The following is a 22,590-nucleotide window of genomic DNA, read 5'->3' on the forward strand; positions in this document are numbered from 1 at the left end:
ATTCACAGCTAGATCAAGAAAAACACCACTAGTTTAGATTTTTATCAAGTTATTAGACATATCATATATCTTTTTCTTCAAGATACAAAAATCTTTGTCATGTAAAATTGGAACTATTTCTACAAATTTGGAACTATTTCTATCATAGTTAAAGTACTATATTCAGTTTAAAATATCGATTAACTTATTCATTACTAATTCATAAGTTATCTAAAGCAATACAGGTATATTGGCAGTTCTGAACTTCATCGATATTGAACTAACTCGGTTGAAGTTGAACCTGGTTTAATGCAATTGCTTGAACCTAAACACACATACATTATATATATATATATATATATATATATATAACGTTCGTCTCTATTAACACACCTCATCTCTAATTACTCGTTTATTGTCTCTAACTACACTCTCTAGAATTCATTTCTCACTTATTATTTGCCTCTCACAATATATAATGTACCCATTATATATACATACATTATTTACATATACATTATTTTTTCTGTTATTCTATCCATATGTTATGCTATTTATGTCAATATATATAATGCATAATTAAAATGCATATTTAATTAAGAACGATATATGTTTTATGAGCTATTGAGATGTAAGTCATTTTTCTAGAGTTATTAGAAAGCAACCCTGTGTGTGTCCATTTTTTCTATGATAAGATTATTATTAGATTCTTCTAATGCCTCGAAAAGCTTAATATTTTAAAATGAAAACTATTGACATTTTTGCTCGATATCAAGTTGTCTGAGACGAGTGTAAAACAAATAGCTTGTAGTTAAAAACCAAACTTTACGCACGAGTCCCCAGGGAAATCCAATAAAAAAGATTTAAAGTTTTTATTATTCATTGATGTAGAAGTAGTATATACATATGTAATTATTCAAAAATTAACAATTAATAGTGAGCACAGAAGCTTCTATTAAACTATAAATTTTAATAACACAACACGAAAAAATAAAATATAGATGTTCCACTATCATATGTGATATTTCGAATCCATGTTACTTGCGTTTCAAAAATCGTTTGCCAAGTATGACGTGTTATATTCGGCAGAAGGAAAGTTTCATTTAAAATCCTGATATCTAGCATATTGCAGGATTGCAAGTCCGGAAATTGTGTGTGAGCTAGCATAAGTTTTTATGTCACGACCGCCGTAAAATGATATAATTCTGGAAAGTGGTGCGTTTGTATTTCTAGACCAGAGGATGACTGTATGAAGAATTTGACTCAGATATTAAGGATTGAATATTTTACATAAAATATAAAGGACAATAAGTTCAATTTTATATTTTCTAAATTGACATTTCCATTAAGGTTGAGAAAAATTTGTATCGAAATCATGTTATTGGGAAAATCGATAAAATTTAGTTTTTTTTATGAATTTAACAAATATTGGCATTTAAGTACAAATAGAAATTAAATTGATATTCTCTGAACTCTCAAATGTCACGATAAATATAACACGTTATTTATATTTAATTTTTTAATCTAAGTTGCTTTTTGGCAATAGTAATTTCTAAATTACATTATCCTTACTCATAATTTACCATATATTATCATTCAAGTTCAAATTTTAAGTTGACAATGTTTTCATGTGTCAAACAACGATAGGGTATTTTTTGTTTTTTTCCATCATTACTATTATATTTTTTAGTTCATCATCACTATTTTGTTTTTGATGACAAAATCTAAAATAAACCAACAGAACGGACCAACAAATAAAGTTATCTTTGTAAGATGATAAACATTTTGAAATAGTTATACTAAATAAATCGAACAATTCAATTTGTTTATAAATTACCATTTATATTTCGAAACTAAAATTTTCATTGAAAATAAAACCTGTCTGTGTATTTCACAAAACGCGGTATGTTGTGATTATAATTTAAATATTTCCACTGATATATAATGTCGATTAAAGTTTTAATTAAACCAACCATAGAATGTTTTATTGAATGATGAACTTTTGAAATAACTTTTATCAGAACTAAATTATTTATCGCATAAAGTGCTTGCGTGCAGCACAATCTACTCTAATAATCGCATTTGAAACATGATTTAATTTACCGGAGAATTTGAGCGTACATGAAACCTATTAAGGTTTGTTTTTAAATTGAAAATATTGCGATTAGTTAAATATTTTCGATTATTATCTATACCTCTTAAAAACTATTTAAATAATTTATAACATCATGTATCGAGGTGGTGATTTTGTTTTGTAATTTAATTAAGGATTACAATGAATTGGTTTTTTTGATTTTATGGTGTAAAAACAACTCAAACTCAATTCTATAGATTGCACATTATAAGATGCAAAGATGAAAGTTAACAAAAAATTATTACAAACTTGATTAAAAATTATATTATTTATGTAGATAAATAGTATTCAATTGCATCCAATAAAAAAATTACAATTCCGAACAAATAAATAATTTGATTTTGAAAACGCTCTAGTAAAAGTCATTAATAAAATGGCTCACATTTTTTGGGTATCGTATTTACGACTAGTAATTCTAAATCTTTTATATTAGTCATATTTTCCAGTATAAATGTTTTGGCATAAAAATAAATAGTTTAATGATTTATCTGTTTGATAACGTATACATATTGGGAAAATGTCATTCAATTCGCGGATCATTGATGTCATTGCTTTCGACTGCCGTGTTATTGGCGGGTGTAACCGGCTTGAAATTTACATTTTAATACGAAATCATGTGTACAGTTTGCGGCACATCGGATATAGAATGCGGATACTGGTGACCATCAACGATTTTATTATTTTATAAGCACTAATATTTTGCAAAAACTAATATTTTGGTGAATAATCAATTTATACTGGCAAAATTTTATTCACATTAACACCCACTAGTGAAAAGATACAGACTGAATTTCGGGCTATAATGTGGTCTTATTAATAGCCCAAGGTCCCACGTGTACAAATGAATAACATGATGTACCAGCATAGTTTTTATGTAAAAAAAACAAAACATTGCCCTAATAGACATAATTTGTCATATATTATTTGTCAAAATAGTATTTTTCGCAGGAGTGATCCAGATGTACGAGACATCAAACCGCTCAGCGCTACTGAACGAACCAGACACAAAAAATATTTCAAGACCTCTCATCCGTCAGCCATGAAGTATTTAAGAATTGAAAATTAAACTACCAAAGGAGTGAAGCTAACAGATTAGACTGCTAATCAATTTGACAACATATACCGAATTGTGAAAATAAAAGCAGATTCTTTTAATAAAGCTTCAATTGCCCAATGTCCTCCTACTAGCATGTGTACAAATGTAAAATTTAAATCAGGTACCGGCATTTTTTTATGTTAGAACAAAATAAATGTCAAAATAGACATAATTTGTCATTTATTAACCCCTTCGTTATGATACGTAAGATACTGCTGTACGGGACAGTGAACTGCCCAGCAGCGTTATTAAACGAAGTAGACACAACAACATATTTCAAGACTTTTCAACCATTAACCATTATGTATTAAAAAATTAAAAACTACACTTCTAAGCGAACAGAGTGATAAATCAATTGGTCGGGTAATCTATACCAAATATTGCAAATAAAAGCACATTCCTATAATAAAGCAGCAATTGCCCAATGTCTTCCTACTAGCATGTGTACAAATGTAAAATCTAAATCATGTACCGACATTGTTTTTGAGTAAAATAAAATCATTGTCAAACTATACATAATTTGTCATATATTAAGCCGATCATTATGGGAGTATTTTTTGCAGGAGTGATGCTGCTGTACGGGACAACTGGCCGCCTAGCGCCGCTGAACGAACGAGACAAAATAAAATATTTCAAGACATCCCAACCAATAATCATATGTATTTAAAAATTAAAAGTGATCAATCAATTGGACAACATATACCGAATATAGAAAATAAAAGCAGATTCCCATAATAAAGCTGCAATTGCCCGATGTCCTCCTCCTAGCATGTGTACAAATGTAAAATCGATATCATGTACCAGCATTGTTTTTATGTAAAAACAAATCAATGTCTATTCGACGGAACGCATTTGTACTGTTTGATACAGCTTCGTTTTATTGCTTGGGCTATTGAGTGTTTGGCTGTAATTTCGTATTTCGCACATTGCGCTGTTTTCTTTCACCGCGGACATAGATGTAGCGTTTGCAAATTATATTCAAAATGTAATTTGAACATTATTGATTTTCAGGGAAAGAAAATCGATGGACCATGTAAAACCACATGGCTGAAATATAGATAACAACGTACCTCTACAATGTAGAATGGCAGATATATTTACTATGTATAATATGATTATTATTATTACTATCACTTACATCTGACATCCAATCTGGCTTCGATATCCTGAGATTTAGCAGGATAGGATTCGTGTAAGGCAACACATCTCAAAATTTGCCCATGCAAAGCTCGGTCTGCATTCACTTCGACCACAGAAGTTGCAGACCAGGTGCGAGGATTGTCTGGTTCAGTGTTATTGCTTTGTGGAGACACTGGCATTAATTCTCGTTGACCTGTGAAAAAAAATTAACAAGATGAAATTATTAGTAATCAACAGTAAGTAAATATATTTTAATATTAAAATTACTGGGTGTAACTATACAATTATAACAGTCCAACGATCAGTTTAGAACTCTTTTGTTTATAAGCCATTAGCTACCCAGTATCGACTTCTGGTCTTCATTATATTGTATACGTGATTTAAAGGTGGGGTTGAATTTTAGAAATATTTTTAGATTTACATAGTCTGGGTACGGTTGTGCCAGAGTACGGTAGTGACAGTCGTCATAATAGCTTACATATACTGATTTTGAAATATGGTTCAAACGGAGAAAGATGCAGTACGTTTGTTCGAACAAACCTTTGTTAAGCAATAATAAAATAGTTCGTAATGGTAAATGAATTGCCATTCAATTTCAAAATAATATCCAATCCAAAACAGTAAACAATTATGAATGTCTATTTATTATACTATAACGTACATTTACTTATTTTTAATTTTTGTTCATATGACATTTTACTAAACTTTATTCAATATTCTGTTTTCTAGTATATCATTTTATTAAAAAGGTTCAGTATTTTGTTATCCCTGTGAAAATATTGCCAACATCTATATTCTGTGCAGCTTTGCGAACCCAGTTTGCAGTCACGTATAGAAATTATGACACCATGAAAAATATACAAGAAAAAAGTATTTTTTTAACTCACGTACTGTACCGGGCTTACAAAAGTGCTTATTATCACAAAACCTCATTATAAATATATACTACTAATTTGTCTCAGCCTTGTAATTTATGGCATTGTTATAGTAGAGACAGAGTTAGGTCAACTTTCCAACCTGGTGGTAAAATTATTTTGTGTAAAATTGTTGTTGGTAATATGTGAGTTATAGCAATGCTTATTTATTAAAATCACAATAATTATATGTACTTGTGAAATCTGTATCATGGTTCAGATTTGGACATTTGTGTCACAAATGAACAAATAACTTGTAATTTACTTATGCTACATAAAATTTACATAAAATATTCAGAAATATCGACGTAAGCAGATGACTAGTAAGTAATTTTTCAAAGTATGTTTACAATACTACTTTCGGAATAAGTATTTTATTAATTTTAAAAATGCTTAGTTAAACTTAATAAAGAAATTCTTCGAAAAGGTTTGCGCAAACTGAACCGAAAACTGAACTTGATCAATTTATTTCTCATCACGTGTAATCTTTCAGATGACAAATATCACCAGAACGTCATTGATGTCCAATGTGATTAATAATTAAATTATAGCAGTAATGCACAACGATATATATATATATATATATATATATATATAGGTATATATCCGCGATTCGTGATTAACAACTCGAACAATAATACTGCATCCAACTCGGAATTCGTTGGCCGAGTTGCAGGCGACATATGCTCCTGCAATATATATCGGCAGAACCAGCAAAACACACGTGTTTTCCTATTTCAACTCGACGGGGTATACGGTATACGACTTTGTACAGGGCACGTAGAAAATCTAAATGCAAACCGCGTAATCTAGAAGCACGTGCCAAACGCAGTTTTGCGACCATGGATCGTGAATTTTCACGAAACTTAAGTTGCTAATTATAAAACGACACCGAAACACCTTTTCACGGAACGTGAGACCCCTGAGCATCACCTTGGGTAGTAGACATAGGATAGAAAAATTTATCTATTCTAGTACCTAATTAGTTTTTTATATCAATTTAATGTAATAAGTTTTAATCATCCTGAATATTAATAAAATATAATTTACTTAGAATACACAAATATTCATATATGTATAGAAGGGTGGTCCTCAATATGGACATTTTCAAAGTTCCTTGTTCCTAAGATAGAGCGCAATTCAATCAAAGTTTTGTATGGAAATGGCATGAAAAAAATTTCAAAAATTTTGCAGAGCGTCGAATTTCAATAAAAAGGACACGAATTTTCACTTTCAATTCATTTGTCGCTTAGTTATACCTAACAATTTTTTTTCAATTTTCAAATTTTTTTCCATGCGCATTATCTAAAAGTTAATATTAAGAGCTAAAACTTTCAGAGAATTGTTTTTTATCAATTTGGAACCATTTGAGCCCTTGGGACCAAGGAAATTCAAAAAATGTCCATATTAAGAGCCACCCCAATGTATAGATACTATTTGAAAAAAAAAGTAGTACTAGATGGCATCGTCTCAAGGCAAATTGGTGCTCGTAATTTAATATGTTCAAAAGGTTGAAATTTTATTGAAAATTTAAAAGCTAAGTTTTTTTGAAGGTTTTGATATTTATGAAAACTTTATTTTATTTTAAGTCTTTCTTAAAATATTATTGGACTTATTTTTATAACCTTAGTAGACATAGGATAGAAACATTAATCTACTATTGTACGAAATAAGTTTTTTATCAATTTAATGTAATAAGTTAATCATTCTAAATACTAAAAAATATAATTTTCTTAACATGCACAAATATTTATATAATGGTCTAATGCCCAATTGGCTTGTAAGTTTGAAAATTAAGTTTTTTTTTTAGGATTTTGAACTTTATGAACATAAGAATTTTTTGAAAAGTTACATCTATTTGAAAATTTTGGACTTTAATTTTTTATATTGGAAACTTTTTTATTCTTGAAAATTTTGAAAGCTATCTAAATCTGAATATATTAAACCTTAGAAAACACAAAATAGAAAAATTCATCTTCTTGTATATCTAAATAGTTTTTTTTATCAATTAGAGGAACCTATTAGGTTTCATTATGCAGAGTAACAAAAACAAAAATAAAAAAATTAGCAAAAATAAAAATGTACAATTACAATTTATGTAAGAGTTAGCATCATTTTTTTAAAGCTATGCAACGTCACAAATATTCATTAGGTCCATTTAAGCCCACATAAGTTTTGTCCAGATAAAAACCCGTACAAAGAATACAAAATATTAATAGCACCATTATGTATCACGTTTTGTATTATGTTGCCTTTCTAATTGCTCCATTTGGCCAGTAATGAGGGTTGTAATATACGATGTTAGCCAAATCGCCCTAGGTTCTAACTCTACCAGAGCCGGATAATGGAATTTTTAGCTATGTTAAAAATATTAAATAAAATATACTTTGTTTTATATATTTAGATATTTAATTTTGTTATTTCAACGTTCTAGTTTTAAAATAATTTGTAGAATTTTAAAGGATCAATCTGGATTTAATTTTAATTACGAGCAAAATGATGATCTTGTTGCCTGAATCTGAAATGATTTTATTTCCTTTATATAAGAAAATTTTGAGGAGAAATTTTGCTTTATAAACATACAAATAATTTTTTGTAAATTATTGAAGTAAATGAATAGGTACGTTTAGCAATTTTATTTTTCTCAAAATATAAGGTTATTGAGAAAAAACAGAACATAGTAAATGCTGGTCCAAAATTATCATTATTTTTGACTATCGTAATTTTAATTCTATAACTAATTTGGTTATATGAAATCGACCAAAATAATTGTTGAATTTTTCCCTTCATGTAGAAAAATATCTCAAATATTATATTATAAATTAAAATTACACTCAAAGTAGAAGAATATGGCGTATCTACACGCGAATGTAAAATTATTCGCATATTATCAGGTGCTTAATAATTTTCTATTTAAAACCTTAGCGTGATAAGCTTCTATAAATAAAATAAAATATATTAAAACAAACGTGTTGCGTATAATTAAAAGATTTTTTATTTTTTATACAAAAAACAGTAAAGCTTTTAAATAAGTAAGTGTGAGTGACATTTTGCCTTAAGGCAAATTGCATAAAATTTTGGAATGAAAATAATCGACTCAACAAAAATTGAGATTTAGATAGTTAGATCAGATTTTCTGATAATTATAAAAAACTAGAATTTTGGTTTTTTGAAGTTTTTGTTTTTGAGAAAAATCAAAAGAGTCGTCTACAATGGGCATACGCACACATATTTCTTATAATTTTGGTCTCAACGATTCAGAATGACTCTAAATGTCATTAAAACTAAATTAGCAATTAGTAGCAATTAGCCGTTTTTTAGCAAAAACAAACATTTCCTTAAGAAACTTAGGAATGGTCAAAATTACACAAAAATTATCATGTTAGATTATTAGATTAGTGCTATTGAATTAACAATATAAACTATATTGATCTGCAGACATATGGTAAAGAGAATTGAACCATTTACCATAAAGTGAATTGAATAAAACATAAAAATTATAAAATTAAATATAAAAAATGCATTTGGTTTAGTTGAAATTTAGTATTCTTACAACTTCTCAATATACCAAATTATTTACCTATACAAATTTAAAATAGCGTTGATTGAATTGTTTAAAACTATCTTGAAATTCAATTGTAATTTTTTATTCAAAGTTGGTCTGTAACTGCTCTACAAAATCTTTATAAAATCCATTATAGAAAAAACAAATTTAGTATGCTAACCTTTATGTTATGTCAATATGATATAAACTAGATATTATGCTTTAAATGCGTATTTAGATAATTGAAATAAATAGCTGAAATATTATATCTTAATTCAATTGCTACTTATTTAATAGTATAAGGAATAAGTGCTGATTAAATTTTTCAAAATTATATTGAAATTCCGTCATAGAAATGCCCACACTTACGTTGTTCTGTTACTGAACTCTAGAATCTTATTATAGATATTAATTATGCTGATTTGAATAATGTATTAATATAATTACTTTAGTTAACTTTTATATTTCTCCTCAAATATGTTTCATTTTTAATCTTTGTTATTTCATAAAATTGTTACTTTATGCATTATACCATATTAAATTTTATCTGTATTATGTATGATAATTGTACTTTTAAGTTCTCTTGGAACTAGTCTGTGGGCTATAGGTTTAAATTAAAATAAAAAAAAATCATCTTACTCTGTGTTTTTTTTTCATAAAATTGTTACATTATGTATAATACTATGTTATATTTCATCTGTATTATAAAATGTATGATAATTGTAATTTGTAAGGTAGGTAAAAAAAATAAAAAAAATCATCTTATTCTATGTTATTGTTACGTTATGTATAATACTATGTCATATTTTACTTATATTTTAAATAAAAAACAACAAAAAAAAATGAAAAAAATTAAAAAAATATCTTACTCTCTATATTTCATAAAATTGTTACATTATGTATTATACTATGTCATATTTTTCTGTATTATATGTATGAGAATTAAATATTTAAGTCCTCTTGAACTATTCTGTGAGCTATGTGAATAAATAAAAAAAATAATAATAATATAATTTATTTTCAAGTCTTCTTAACGTGTTTTCTAGTATATTAAAATTTTAAATAAAAAATAATCTAAATATCTCCTCTCAATCCGATTGCGACTTATTTAATAGTAAAACGAGGAATTAGCCAAAGCTCCCGCCTGCGATTTTCGAATGGGATTGTGGTTTGACGTAATCTCTAACGATCTAAATGGCTTTTTTATTTTTGTCTGTTAAACAATGGCCTAGTAGATTAACGGTGACAAATGTGTTTGCCGTGCAGAGTTGGCTACGAGCTCGGATATGTATCATGCCGTTATGTCATTAACAAATTATTCCAGAGTAAACACAACAAAGACAATGAATATCAGTGCTATCGTAAACGAATTTTTGATATATTGCCAGATACGAAATCGTTTCTTGACTGAATCAACAAATTATGCTCGGGTACAGAATGATTTTTTGTTTGAACAACGCTGCTAATCACTACGTTCAAGGTGGAATTAAATATTTTTAGGTGTAATGTAACAGAAATACTCCAATAAATGGCAATGATTTTTATGCTAATCAAAGTTGTTTTGAATGGCTAATATAGTATAGGGTAGTGCATGTCTTAAAAGGTCTTGGGTTAAAAGATCCAACACCAATTTTTCAAAAACAAGTAATGTAAGGACTTTTTTACAACAATATTTGAGAGAAGAGGGCAAACGATGTGCAACCAACCATCGGCCTTATTTAGCAACATCACTATAAGATGTTTGTGCATGTTTGAAAATCTATTGAAAAAGTATTTTCTTTCGTTGTTAATTTTTTGGGTTCTGAGCACAGTTGTTTAGTCTACGAGACCTCAATATAATTTTTAAGTATATTCATAAGATATTGTTAAGTTTAAGTTAGATTCAATAGATAATTTTATATGACCTTTATAATAGCTTACACTTACATATGTGGATGGGATAAAAATGACCAGCTGTACCTTTACCATTGCAAAAGTATAAACAATAAAAAATAGTAAATAAAAATGTAAATTCATTTAAAAATGCTATTTTGCAAGAAAATTTAAATTAAAAGTTATTCCAACTTTGTTGATGAATATTTCCGACAAAATACCAGATCAAGGTAAAATACAGTATTATCTTTGTGAAAAATGTGCCCATAAAAGTTATATTTTGCATTGTTCAAACAAGATAGCTATTATTTTGTAAAATCTATTTGAAATTAAAAATGAAACCTGACTGTCCCATGTTACCCCATCCTTTGCATAAAATGTAAGATGACAAATTTTAGAAAAAGAGAAAAAAACATTTCTATGATTCGGAATTAATTGGGAATTTTACTGACTATAGCCGATAGCTGTTTATTCGATATATGTTATCGTTTGTGATGTAGTAGATTTGATTTAGATAGTATAATTACTTGAAATGGAGTTAGATCTTTGTGTCAAGTCCTACTCAACACATATAATTACCGATAATTATATGCGTAAAAAAATTGGACAATTTTTGCATACTTTTGTCATAAATTTGCATTAAATTCCGATAAATTGAAAGACATATTAATTTTTCCACGTAAGCACTAATTCAAAATTAATGTAATATTTGAAAAATTCAAGTTTCACTAAATTATTGCAATATGAAACTTAAAATTTGTTAAGAAGCTTAAGAAAAATTTTATTATTAGACTAACAGTTTCAAATCAAAATTACTATGAAAATTTATATAAAAATATTTGTATAAGTAAATATATAATAAAATGATATAACCATAATAATATTGTTGATATAAAAGATTGTATTTTCTTGGAGCAACAATATGAAACTTAAAATTTGTTAAAAAAAGGGCAGCTTAAGAAAAATTCTAATAATAAGACTAACGGTTTCAAATCAAAATTACTGTAAAAATTTATATTAAAATTATTTATATGAATGAATTTATAAGAAAATAGGATAATAAATAATAATGTTGATATAAGAAATTGAATTTTCTTGGAGCAATATAATCGACTGAGCAAATAATATGCAAAAAATGATTTGCGCCAATATTTCTACATATAACTAACAAATTTTGTACAGTGTCTAGCCTTAAAAGAGAAAGTTGGTGTAATGTTTGAAAATGGTATATAATTTATAATAAAAAATTAATAATGTAATTTCGTTACGTAGTTATTTACTTTTTATTGTTAGAAATTATACTGAAGATGAGGCATACTATGGTCTCAAAACCTCTGTAATTTATGAAATAAAGTGTGTTGAAAAACTGACTGTAGTGTGTTTTCTGACATTTCTTTAGCCTAAATTAATTTATAACTTTCAATATTCAGTAAATATATTACCAAAAGTGTCGCTGTACTAAAAAATTATGAATTTACAGAAAAATCCCTAATGAGTCCACAGATCCTGTGCAAAATTAATGACTTGCTAACAATAACCAGGAACGCTTTGTACTCTGAGCATACAAGGCTTTCGGTGCAAGTTTGTTAAAACATTTACTCTGCAATTATACATTCGTGCAATGAGCGAAGTTTTCTACACGTTTCATACGAAATCGCAACGTTTAGTTAAATTCACACATTTCGCTTAATTGAATATGTGCCTTATAGTTTATTTCTCTGATTCGTTTAATACATAGAAAAGATAAATGCCTTTGCGTGATTGGTAAAGGAAGAGTTAAATGATATGAAATTATAAAAGCGTTCAAAATGATATGGCATGATAATTGATTTTAATGGTTTTATAAGTTTTCTGGAGCATTTGTAATTGAAATTGATTACAGGTATCATTTTTTATAATTTATGGTCGATTGTCTAAAAATATATTGCTTTGTTGTAAAATTGGTCAGATTTATGCTTCCAGGTTTACACTGTAACATGTAATTCAGCTCAGGACAATTACACTGTAACATGTAATTTAGTTTTTATAACATAAAATATTCAGAAATGCATTGAAGTTTGCAAAAGGCTAGTATATTTTTTATATAAGAATGATTTCAAGATATTTAGGAAAATCCTTTCGGCTCAAAAGCAGCAAGTAAACTGTCTGTTTTGATATTTTATTAATTTTGATCTAACTAAAAAATGCCTACTGCTAGTTAAATGAAATGGAGAAATCTTTCAAGAAAGTTTGTTCAATTATTAAAATGGTGAATTAACAAGATGTAAATTTTTCGACTGACTAAAAACTGAACTTGATCTATTCTATTTCTCATGATGTCTAATCATTCAGATGACATATTTTACTAAAACTTTATTGATGTCCAATTTACTATTAAATTATTTATTAAATTACAACACTGATGCACTTGCTGTGCAATATATCAATTATCATTTTATTTTTGAAAACATTCTAAATTTTATGTCTTTGGTATTTGCAATTTTCAATAAACTATTCGAATATTATATTCTAAAATGTTGTACGATTTGTGTTTGTATTATACAAGAAATTTATTTATATTTAACGCCTGATGATTTTAATCAGCATAAAAAAATTATACAAAACATTACTATGCTCTTTGAAAATTATGAGCTTTTAAGCAAAACTTAGAGCTTTGGTCAAACAAACTATTTTTTTGGGTATTGTGGTGAATTGAAATTATCATTGTTCATTTTAACTTTGTAACTATGAACGTAAACTACATTTCTAAGGCCCCTTCAGAAAATAGTAACACAATTTCCTGAGTTTTCTTGAACTATAAACATTTGTTAAGCTATAAATTACATAATTTCGAAATTTGTCGATATTGAAAGGCTTTTTGTTAAACAAAAGTATACTAAAGTGGCTTGGCCAGTACTACTATAAGTTTGCGCATTTAATTAAGATTGTAGAATAGAACTATACTTATTATTTTATGGTACAAAAAGCTAGTACAAATATGTAAACCACAAGTAAAACAATTTTTGCAAACACATTTTACGTACGTAGAACCCTAAGAAAGATCGAAGAATAGTACAATACTTTTATTATTTTATTATATAACTATCAATTCTCTCACTATACAAAGTTTTGTCAAATTCCTAGAAAAGTACCTGAGGTTCTCCTAGTTAATCCAATATGTCCACTATCCAACTCTTTCCATTATGTCGAATTAAGAACATATCAAAAACTTACGCAAATAAAAAATATTTGAGCTCAATAAAAAGTGTTAGGAAAAATTAGCTAAAACTATGAACCCTGTCACTACATTTTGGCTCGAGATCTGGGATAATCTTTAAACAAATATATATATTGAAGTCAATTTTGAAGCTATTCATAATTAAAGATTTTTTTTTTAAGAAAAAATCTCCTATGGTAAACGTTTCAATATAATTTAACTCATCTTCAGAATAAATTTAACAAGAAGTACATAATTTCACGTATAGTAACCACAATAGGACAAGTAGCCACAATAGCGGATAAATGACAAAAATGTTCTAAGATTTCACATTCTTACAACAAAATAGTCGATTAATAGAATTGATATAGATATGTGTGCTGTTCACTTACCAAGAAACCACTTTAGCCTACTCGGCGGGTTCCCGTAATGCGATACGCATTTCACGGTGGCACGTTCTCCGGTCTTGACGCTGATGTTATGGCCTGGAAGCACGTGCGTCGTGTTGTACTCGATGCGGGGACGTTGAGGTGCAACTGCAACAAAGAAACAAATATAAGTAAAATGTATGTAGAACAATTCAGATATCTTATATAGAACTACATATTTTTAAAATTTCATTCAAATATAAACAGCAGCATTGTTCACAACACAAAAAAATACAAAATCAAATGCCTTGATGCCTCTATAAATCTATGCTAATATACAAATGAAGTTTTTTCCAAGAACACCGGCACAATGTGGATAGAAATCTTAATAGATTGTTGAAAGCGATTACCATAAAACTCGTAGCTACTGCATTGCATATGCACGGCAGCTGTCTTAATCGAGCATGCATTTTATACGGTATAAGTAAGGTTCTTCAATAAGAATGATTGTAGAGTGATATGAAGTGATTAAACTATATAAATTTACATATATTTATAAAAGAAAATTAAAAATGATTATTTATAAAAAAATTGAGAGTGCAAAAACACAGGAGTCAGGCATAGCGATATTTGAAACTTATTTTTAATTTATTTACGTAAATTAACGCAAAAGTCGTAAATTAACTTACTAAGCTATAATTTAAATGTAGCTTCGTAACAATTACTATTATTGTTGTGTTTATAATAAAAATATACTTTGAAGGAAATCGATTTTCTCTATTGACAAAAGTACAAGATCGCTCCACCGTACGACTATCGTATCCAGTAAGGTGGAAAATATATAGACAACTCTTATATTTCAGTTCATTATTTATTAGTGCAATATACTGAACTGTACGAATGCATTTAAATTCAAATGTAACTGCACACATCGCTGAATAAACATCGATAAATTAATTGCTATTAAGTACAATTTGCTTGAATACTAATTAGCACATAACGAAGCGAAGGCTTTAGTGAGTTCAGAGTTCAGATTATAAGTGATTGAACAGACAAGTGCACAGGTTGTAATAATAATACATACTGTATGTTAACGTAAATATATATTTTTGAACAAGGTGTAAGTAAAATTTTTATTGAAGTTTTATTAAACATGAGAAGTAGTATAGGAAATAGAAATAGAATAATTCAAAGCACAATAATATCTGCTGTTTACAGATGCATATTACGAATACACTTCAAGAAATCCGTCGATATATAACTCGCTGCCTTTAGAAGTGCCGTATGGCATTGACATATCGAATAACTATCAGGATATTATTTACATACCCAGTCGTCTATACCTTCATTCTAAAAGGAATGCCCCCATAGCGCCAATGGCGAAAACCCATCTCTTTTTTGAGTTGAATGTATCGTCGGGTTATTGCGTCCGCTATCGAACTTTTAAGGCAACCTCTATACGTAGAACGTATGACACATATTCATATGTAAATATTTTTATAAATATATGATACGATACATAATGGTGCATGTGCTTCCAGTAAAATAAGAACGCTAAGGTAAATAAAGATGTTGACTTATGGATGATATAGTACTTGCTATTATTTATATGGCTTGAGTACACGCACTCTGTTGACTTGGTTTTCAATATAGAAATGTACATAAATAATTCTGACTAATGAATTAAAATAAGTTATATATCATAAACAAGTAAAGAAGTATTTTTACTTTCACCAGTTCAATCACAAGTTCCCAATCCTTTCAATCATTGATTCCATCTTCATTGTAATGTGAAGCATTTGAAATATTCAGTCATAATAAATACCGATGTAATTCAATATAATCTTTAACTTTTCGAGGCTTCACGACGCAATAAAGTACCAATATATAGTGTAGCATATCAGATTACATCTTCACTGAGTCGCTCTCCTTAGCAGCATGTACGTCCTCTTGAGCTATTCAATAATCCAACGAGCATTATTATCAGGAAAAATAAAGCAAAAAGCAGACAAAAACTGCTCGGAGACTTGTGTGCGCTTCTTCATATCCAATAAACTAGAATTGAATTTTCTCAGCTTCCGCCAAAAGCCCTTCTGAATGTGCATTATAGATCAGATGATAGCGTTAGTATTTACTGAAAGAATTCTAAAGTAGGTGTGAGGCTAAAATAGATGGCTCTTCAGTTTTGAAAGCTCCGGTCCTTCTCTACGTGCTTTTATGTGATACAATTATTGACGATTAGATAAAGTTTTCTTGTCTCCCGTTTTTCAGCAGTGCTGAATTCAATTATTGGGCTTTGGGAGAAAGTTACCTTTTTAAAGGAAAGTGTAACTGTGAGTAAGCCCGTGAAACCATTACACACAGGTATATATATATATATATATATATATATATATATATATATATATATATGTATATATATATATATATAATATATACAATCTACCCTCCGATTACGCGGTGGGTGCGTATGTTGTAATAAAGAAATCGTGCTATAAGATACTCGGATTTAACAGGCAATCCAGGCCAATTTGTACTGCGACATATGAAAATTGGCTATTGCGTTGTATATCAATCGTGTTATAAGAAACTCAAAGAAATAGTAGCAATTGTATAGCGTTTTATGGAGCTCAATAAATGCATGGGTTTATATTTTATAAGGAAAAGGTAAAGCGTTTATATAAAGATATGATAAAAACATGATTATTTTATATTAAATTGAAAAGTTGATATGAAGGCATGATCAAAAAATAAAACCAAAGCTTAACTAAATAGCTGTATTCCAACAAAAAAAAAATTAAGCTAATTTTATTTCATACAAGCTAAGGTTTTGTGAAACTGCTTTGACACTACTTAAACCGTACACTGCTGTTACATAAACTGGCAAGTTTTCCTAAATACATAGTTATTTAGAAAAATCTTTCATGATATCAAGATACTAAAGTCATTCATGAAATTTATGGGCTGTAGAAATACCATGTTACAGAAGAGCTGTCACCATTTCATCTCAATTAAAATATTTTTAATAATTCACGATAAAATGGTATTATATTATTTTTATTGAATATTTTATTCATGATATAATATTAATGTTAGCAGTATATTATATTTATTGAAGTTGAAAAAAAAAAACAAAATATTCTAATATTAAATTAATTAGTAGTTAGTAATATTTGAATGTAACGGTCATTAGTGCGAGTCAGTTAGATAGCTCTGTGAAACAACACGTGTATGAAGATATAAAATGATAAAGTTGTAATGATATTGACTGATTATATGTAAAATTAATAGTATAAGATTATTGAAGTAAAAGTTTGTTTTATTGAATCTTGACACTAAGTTATATTAAGCGGTAAGACTTTGGGGCCGATTCTGTCGTAAAATAGACCAATGATATGGTAAGGTTATGTTATGCAGTATTCATATAAAGTGGTACTAAAAACTGACAAAATCCTATGTGAGTGCTGTGCAGACAAGCGTTTTAGATATAAAACCTAACGTAGAAAACGCACAAAAGTAAAAAAAAAGTTATCATAGCTGCATCTTTGAGATATGGCCATTTGAGTGATTTTGCGTTTTATATGTGAAACTCCTGATCGCACAGCAAATACATGGCATTTTGACAGTATTTAGTAGCATTTTGTATGGAAACTGGAACGTAATATAGCCTTGCCATAACATAGATCTATTTCACGGTCCATTAGTAAAAGCAGTAAAGCATACAATATCTACAATATTACTTAGTAATTACGCAATCCTTAGTAATTATAAACTGGTTTAAATAAAGTTGGCGAATTGCATATTTCCTACCAGCAAGAGCTTCTACTGTATTTTTCCCATATTCTATTTGTTCGCATATTTTATTTCGCGGCCGCCGCTAGTACATAATCTATAAAAGCTGCGCCCAGAAGTTTTATTCGAAAAGTTCGAGAACTATTTCGAACGGAAAGTTGGGCCCGGGCGCCTGAGGCCGCTCTACATAAATCATATCGGGCTAATCTCGCGAACGATTGGAAAATTCGCCCTTACGGCCGCCCGCTGAGCCAGGAATTCGTAATCATCGAGATTCATAACGCCTCTTCGGGTTTTTATCATAAATTTCTACTGCCAATTGAATGTATAGACGCAGATATGCAGCCAGTATTATTATCCCAAGATTTATTATAGATGCATTGCGAGAAATGAGCTTTATTCATGGAATATCCAGATTAAATGAAAGTATACAGTCATGGCGGAAAATACTTCATTTCTCCGAAGATGCAGAAATTTGGATCGATGCATATATTTTAAATTTTTTTAAATTATTATCAAAGCCGTTCTTTTTCAAATGTATGTGATGAATAATATTTGTTCTTAATAAAATTAAAAATATATAAATATTTGTAGTAAAAAAATATCCAGTATGTACTAATTTCTTTATATATTGATTTTAGAATATTTTCAGAGAGAATGTTAATTATAGACACTGCTGGATGTTTATGAGATTAATACAATTAAAATGCCAACTTACTCATATAACATAATTCATAAAATGCCTCTTTAAACCACATAGATTTTAACTTTTAACAACGAGGTTTTAAATAAGATTAATAATATATCATAAAATATCAAATATTATGATTAATGACACTTAATGAATTAATTATCATTTTGATCATTAAATTTTTAAAATAAATTTATTAAAATATATTAAATAAAATTTAATTAATTCTTATATAAAAAAATTAAGTAACTATTAAAAATATTTACAGATTTTTTACTATTACTATTAACTATTAATTAATATGAAACTATGTTTCCATTAAGTAGCTATTCAATTATAAATAAAAAAAAGTGATATATCTATTATACAGATTTTAACTTTTAATAAACAGGTTTTAAAATAAGAAATTTAATATGGAAAATATGTCATTAAAATATCAACTTGTTATTAATGTAATTTTAATAAATATGATGAATACAAAAAATTATTTATATTCCTAATTTATTAAATACTGTTGAACAATTCATATCATAATTTCAGTTACCAATGAAAATTATATTCTGAATAAAAACAATTCTGCTCATGAAGAATAGATAGAAAAAAGTATTGAAGTTTTATTTCTTATAGCCAAATATTTACACATTTCAGTTGTATCAAAATTATTAACACGTTTGGGGGTGTGAATGCTTTAGCATTAATTTCATTGCGACGCAGAATGACATGAATGCTATAGCATTCAAACATTGAAGGCAATTATTTTAAATTTAATTATATACAACTTTACGTTTTTGTAACTATTATACTTGTCAAGATAATAACTGATTCTTTAAGTATTTTCGTATTACCTTATCTTTTCCCTTAGCTACTACTTAGGTTAGGCAAAAACCTTGCGTAAAATAGAAGCGAAATCCTTTAAGTAGATGCTATAGCATTCATGGTATATAAAGATCACATTACAAAATTGTGACTACTATAATAAATGAGGTTTAATCAATTTTTGAATATCACAACTAATGTAAAAATTAAATGACAGTCAATTTTTGTAACATGCTGAAACTTTCACTATCAGCAAATTTGTTAAACAAAGACGACATAAGGTTAGTTATGATATCTACAGCATATTTGAAATTTGTTTTTATAAATTTATTACTACAAAAAATAAAAAATATAAGTTCTTTGACCCACTAGTTTTTGCTGCATTAGTGCTTTGCGAGTATCCAAATAACCTATATTTACAAATTTTGTCTAGTATCAGCAGATTCTAATTCTAGCTCGAAATAATATCAATATTATCATAGCTTGTGAATGCAAAGCCTGCCCGACTGTGTATTATGCTGACCGAAGTATATCTCGTATATCATATATTAATACTTAAGTGTAGCAGAGTGTGATTAATGAAGGCGATGACCATCAATCAACTACATATCTGATAAATTCACCTATGACGTAATCAATAACTAGATATTGAGGAAACTTTTGATACGCGAATTCTTTCAACGATAATCTGTCAAACTAATAGCACAAAGATTAACGGATTGGTTAGAAAAAATCTTTGGAAATAGTCACATATTAGACAATAAAAGTATGGAAAAGAAAACGATACTGCATATTTTCCTTCACAAATATGAAAGAAGTGTTTTAATGTCTTGAAGACGTTTGATATCATTCTGAATCGAATGAGACCAAATTTCGAAAATGTATATAAGTGTGTGTATGTGGGCCGATTTTCAATCTTCCGAGTTAATTTTAGACGTTAACATTTCTGTGAATCAATTTTCAAAATCGATACCCTAATAAGTAAACAAAGTAATTATTCATTTTCTATCATGATGCAATTTAATTTGCATTAACAGCACGTGTTTATATATGCATAATGAAAATTCATAAATAACTCGAACCGCGAAACTGAATAAATTAAACCGCGTTGTCAATGCTTTCAATGAGTTTCGCATGCGACAAACTCCACATGCGAAACGCAGATAATAATGCGATATTAGAATAATTCAAGCTATGATTCGAATTTAATAAGTGCTGAAACTCACGCAATTCTAGAGAAAAACATCTAATAAATGTTGCGGCATAATTTCTACCTCAGTGAGAAATGTACTTATTCACAAATGCTAGGAGTTGTTGAATGAAATACAAGATATCCACGCAACACCCCACATACAAAATTTAAATAAAAATATGAAATATTTAATAGAAATATAAACAGGAATAAATATGAAAATTTCCTTTAACCTTTATACATTTATAGAATATCTTGATTCGTCAGCAATCTAAAATATGTGGTTTACGTATAAAAGCTTTTATGATCGCGCAGCAAGTCGACCGGCAGCATAGTGCGCCGCCTGCACGTTGTTTAATGTCGCAGTAAATTATTGTTTACCGCGTCGGAAACGGCAGCAGAAGATACGACTTCTAGGTGGTCCATAACGGCTGCACACGTTCTTAGAAAAAGGACTGATGGTGATATTTTACAATCTGTTATTGCGAATTTTTAGCAACCACAGTTTAGATCGACTTATCCAGTAACTTATTTTTCATACCAACGATTTTGTAAAAAAAAACAATATTTATGATAAAATTATGTAATGATTGCAAAGAAAATAATAAGCATATATAAATAATTTTATAAAAATGATTTTTTTAACAATTAAAATTATCAAGTTGGTACATCAAAATTGATATGTATAAAATATAATCACAAAAAAAATTTAAAATCCTGGAGAGTAGCAATGCAAGTTGGAGTTTTTTTTTTAAGTTTTATTAAAATATTATATTTGAAAATATTCTTTGCATATTGTTAAGAAACTACAACGCAAAAAATATGACCAACACAGCTCGTAAAAAATATATTCGAACATATTTCAAACCACGAAGGAATGAAAATATAAAACTCTTTTTACGATGAAAAACAAACTAAAATGAATTACTATATACTTGAATATCCAATTAAAATAACTTATTCCGCCGTGAATAAAAGCTTTTAAAAATAGTTATTAAGAACTATGCAATAAAACGTACACAATATTAAAAATTATTACATTTTTTAATATCAAGAGAATATTGCTATAGGGTAAACGGTATTTTAGCGAAAGTCATTTAACAGATTTTTATTTTAGTAGAACTTTTATCAGATAAATACGTATTCTAAAATCTTTCTAATTTTAAACCGTATTTTATTATTATCTTATTTTTAGCATAAATTAACAGATTATAACGATTTTTTTAGTTTAATTCGTACAAAACTATTTTTATTATGAAATGAACCTGAAAGAAGACACTGTTAGAAATCTGTTTTTGACGCTTTTTCCACAATATGGCGGCGCAAAACATACTAGGTGGTAAAATTGAAGAATACATCCAAATTTATAGGATCACCAATTTTTAAAACTCCCCGAAGCAAGCCAAAACATATCACAAATTTTCATATTTTTTATCTATGACACAGAAAACTTATATATTCTACCTCTATTTATAGTTCATGGAATTCCATTGCTTCACCCCGCGAAAATTCATATCGAGTTTTGCGCGCACTCTTTTTTCATATAAAAGTACCCAAGATTATTATAATACGTTAAAGGACTTACATCTAATTATTACCTGTCTAATCATACCGTACGATACCTAAGACCATCAGTTCCTACATTTATATATAAATCTATTACCGCTTCATACATATAACATACATATAACATACACCCTACATATCTTTTTACCCCTTACAAACCTTATATACTACCATTTATACGCTATATTTTACTCTTATCTATTGTCTCTACCCTATATTATATATTTTTTACTCTTATCTATTATCTATTGGCACGACCCTATACTCTATTGTCTATCGACCACACCGGG

The 22,590-nt window shown here is 28.2% G+C and overlaps 1 protein-coding gene across 1 annotated transcript in view; it reads right to left on the minus strand.

Annotated features, from left to right (window-relative positions):
- LOC113370835 (hemicentin-1) overlaps positions 1–22,590 on the minus strand; it is a 198,735-nt gene that overhangs the window by 151,135 nt on the left and 25,010 nt on the right. The window contains exons 4-5 of the mRNA XM_026611519.1: positions 14,268–14,411; positions 4,348–4,542 (exon numbers count right to left, since the gene is read on the minus strand). Of these exons, the coding sequence (XP_026467304.1) occupies positions 4,348–4,542; positions 14,268–14,411 (339 nt within the window). The remainder of the gene's footprint in view (positions 1–4,347; positions 4,543–14,267; positions 14,412–22,590) is intronic.

The sequence above is a fragment of the Ctenocephalides felis genome, unplaced genomic scaffold (assembly GCF_003426905.1).
Source record: "Ctenocephalides felis isolate EL2017-DRISC unplaced genomic scaffold, ASM342690v1 CF-g0.4_SCAFFOLD_01492, whole genome shotgun sequence".
In the NCBI taxonomy this organism is placed as follows: Eukaryota; Metazoa; Arthropoda; class Insecta; order Siphonaptera; family Pulicidae; genus Ctenocephalides; species Ctenocephalides felis.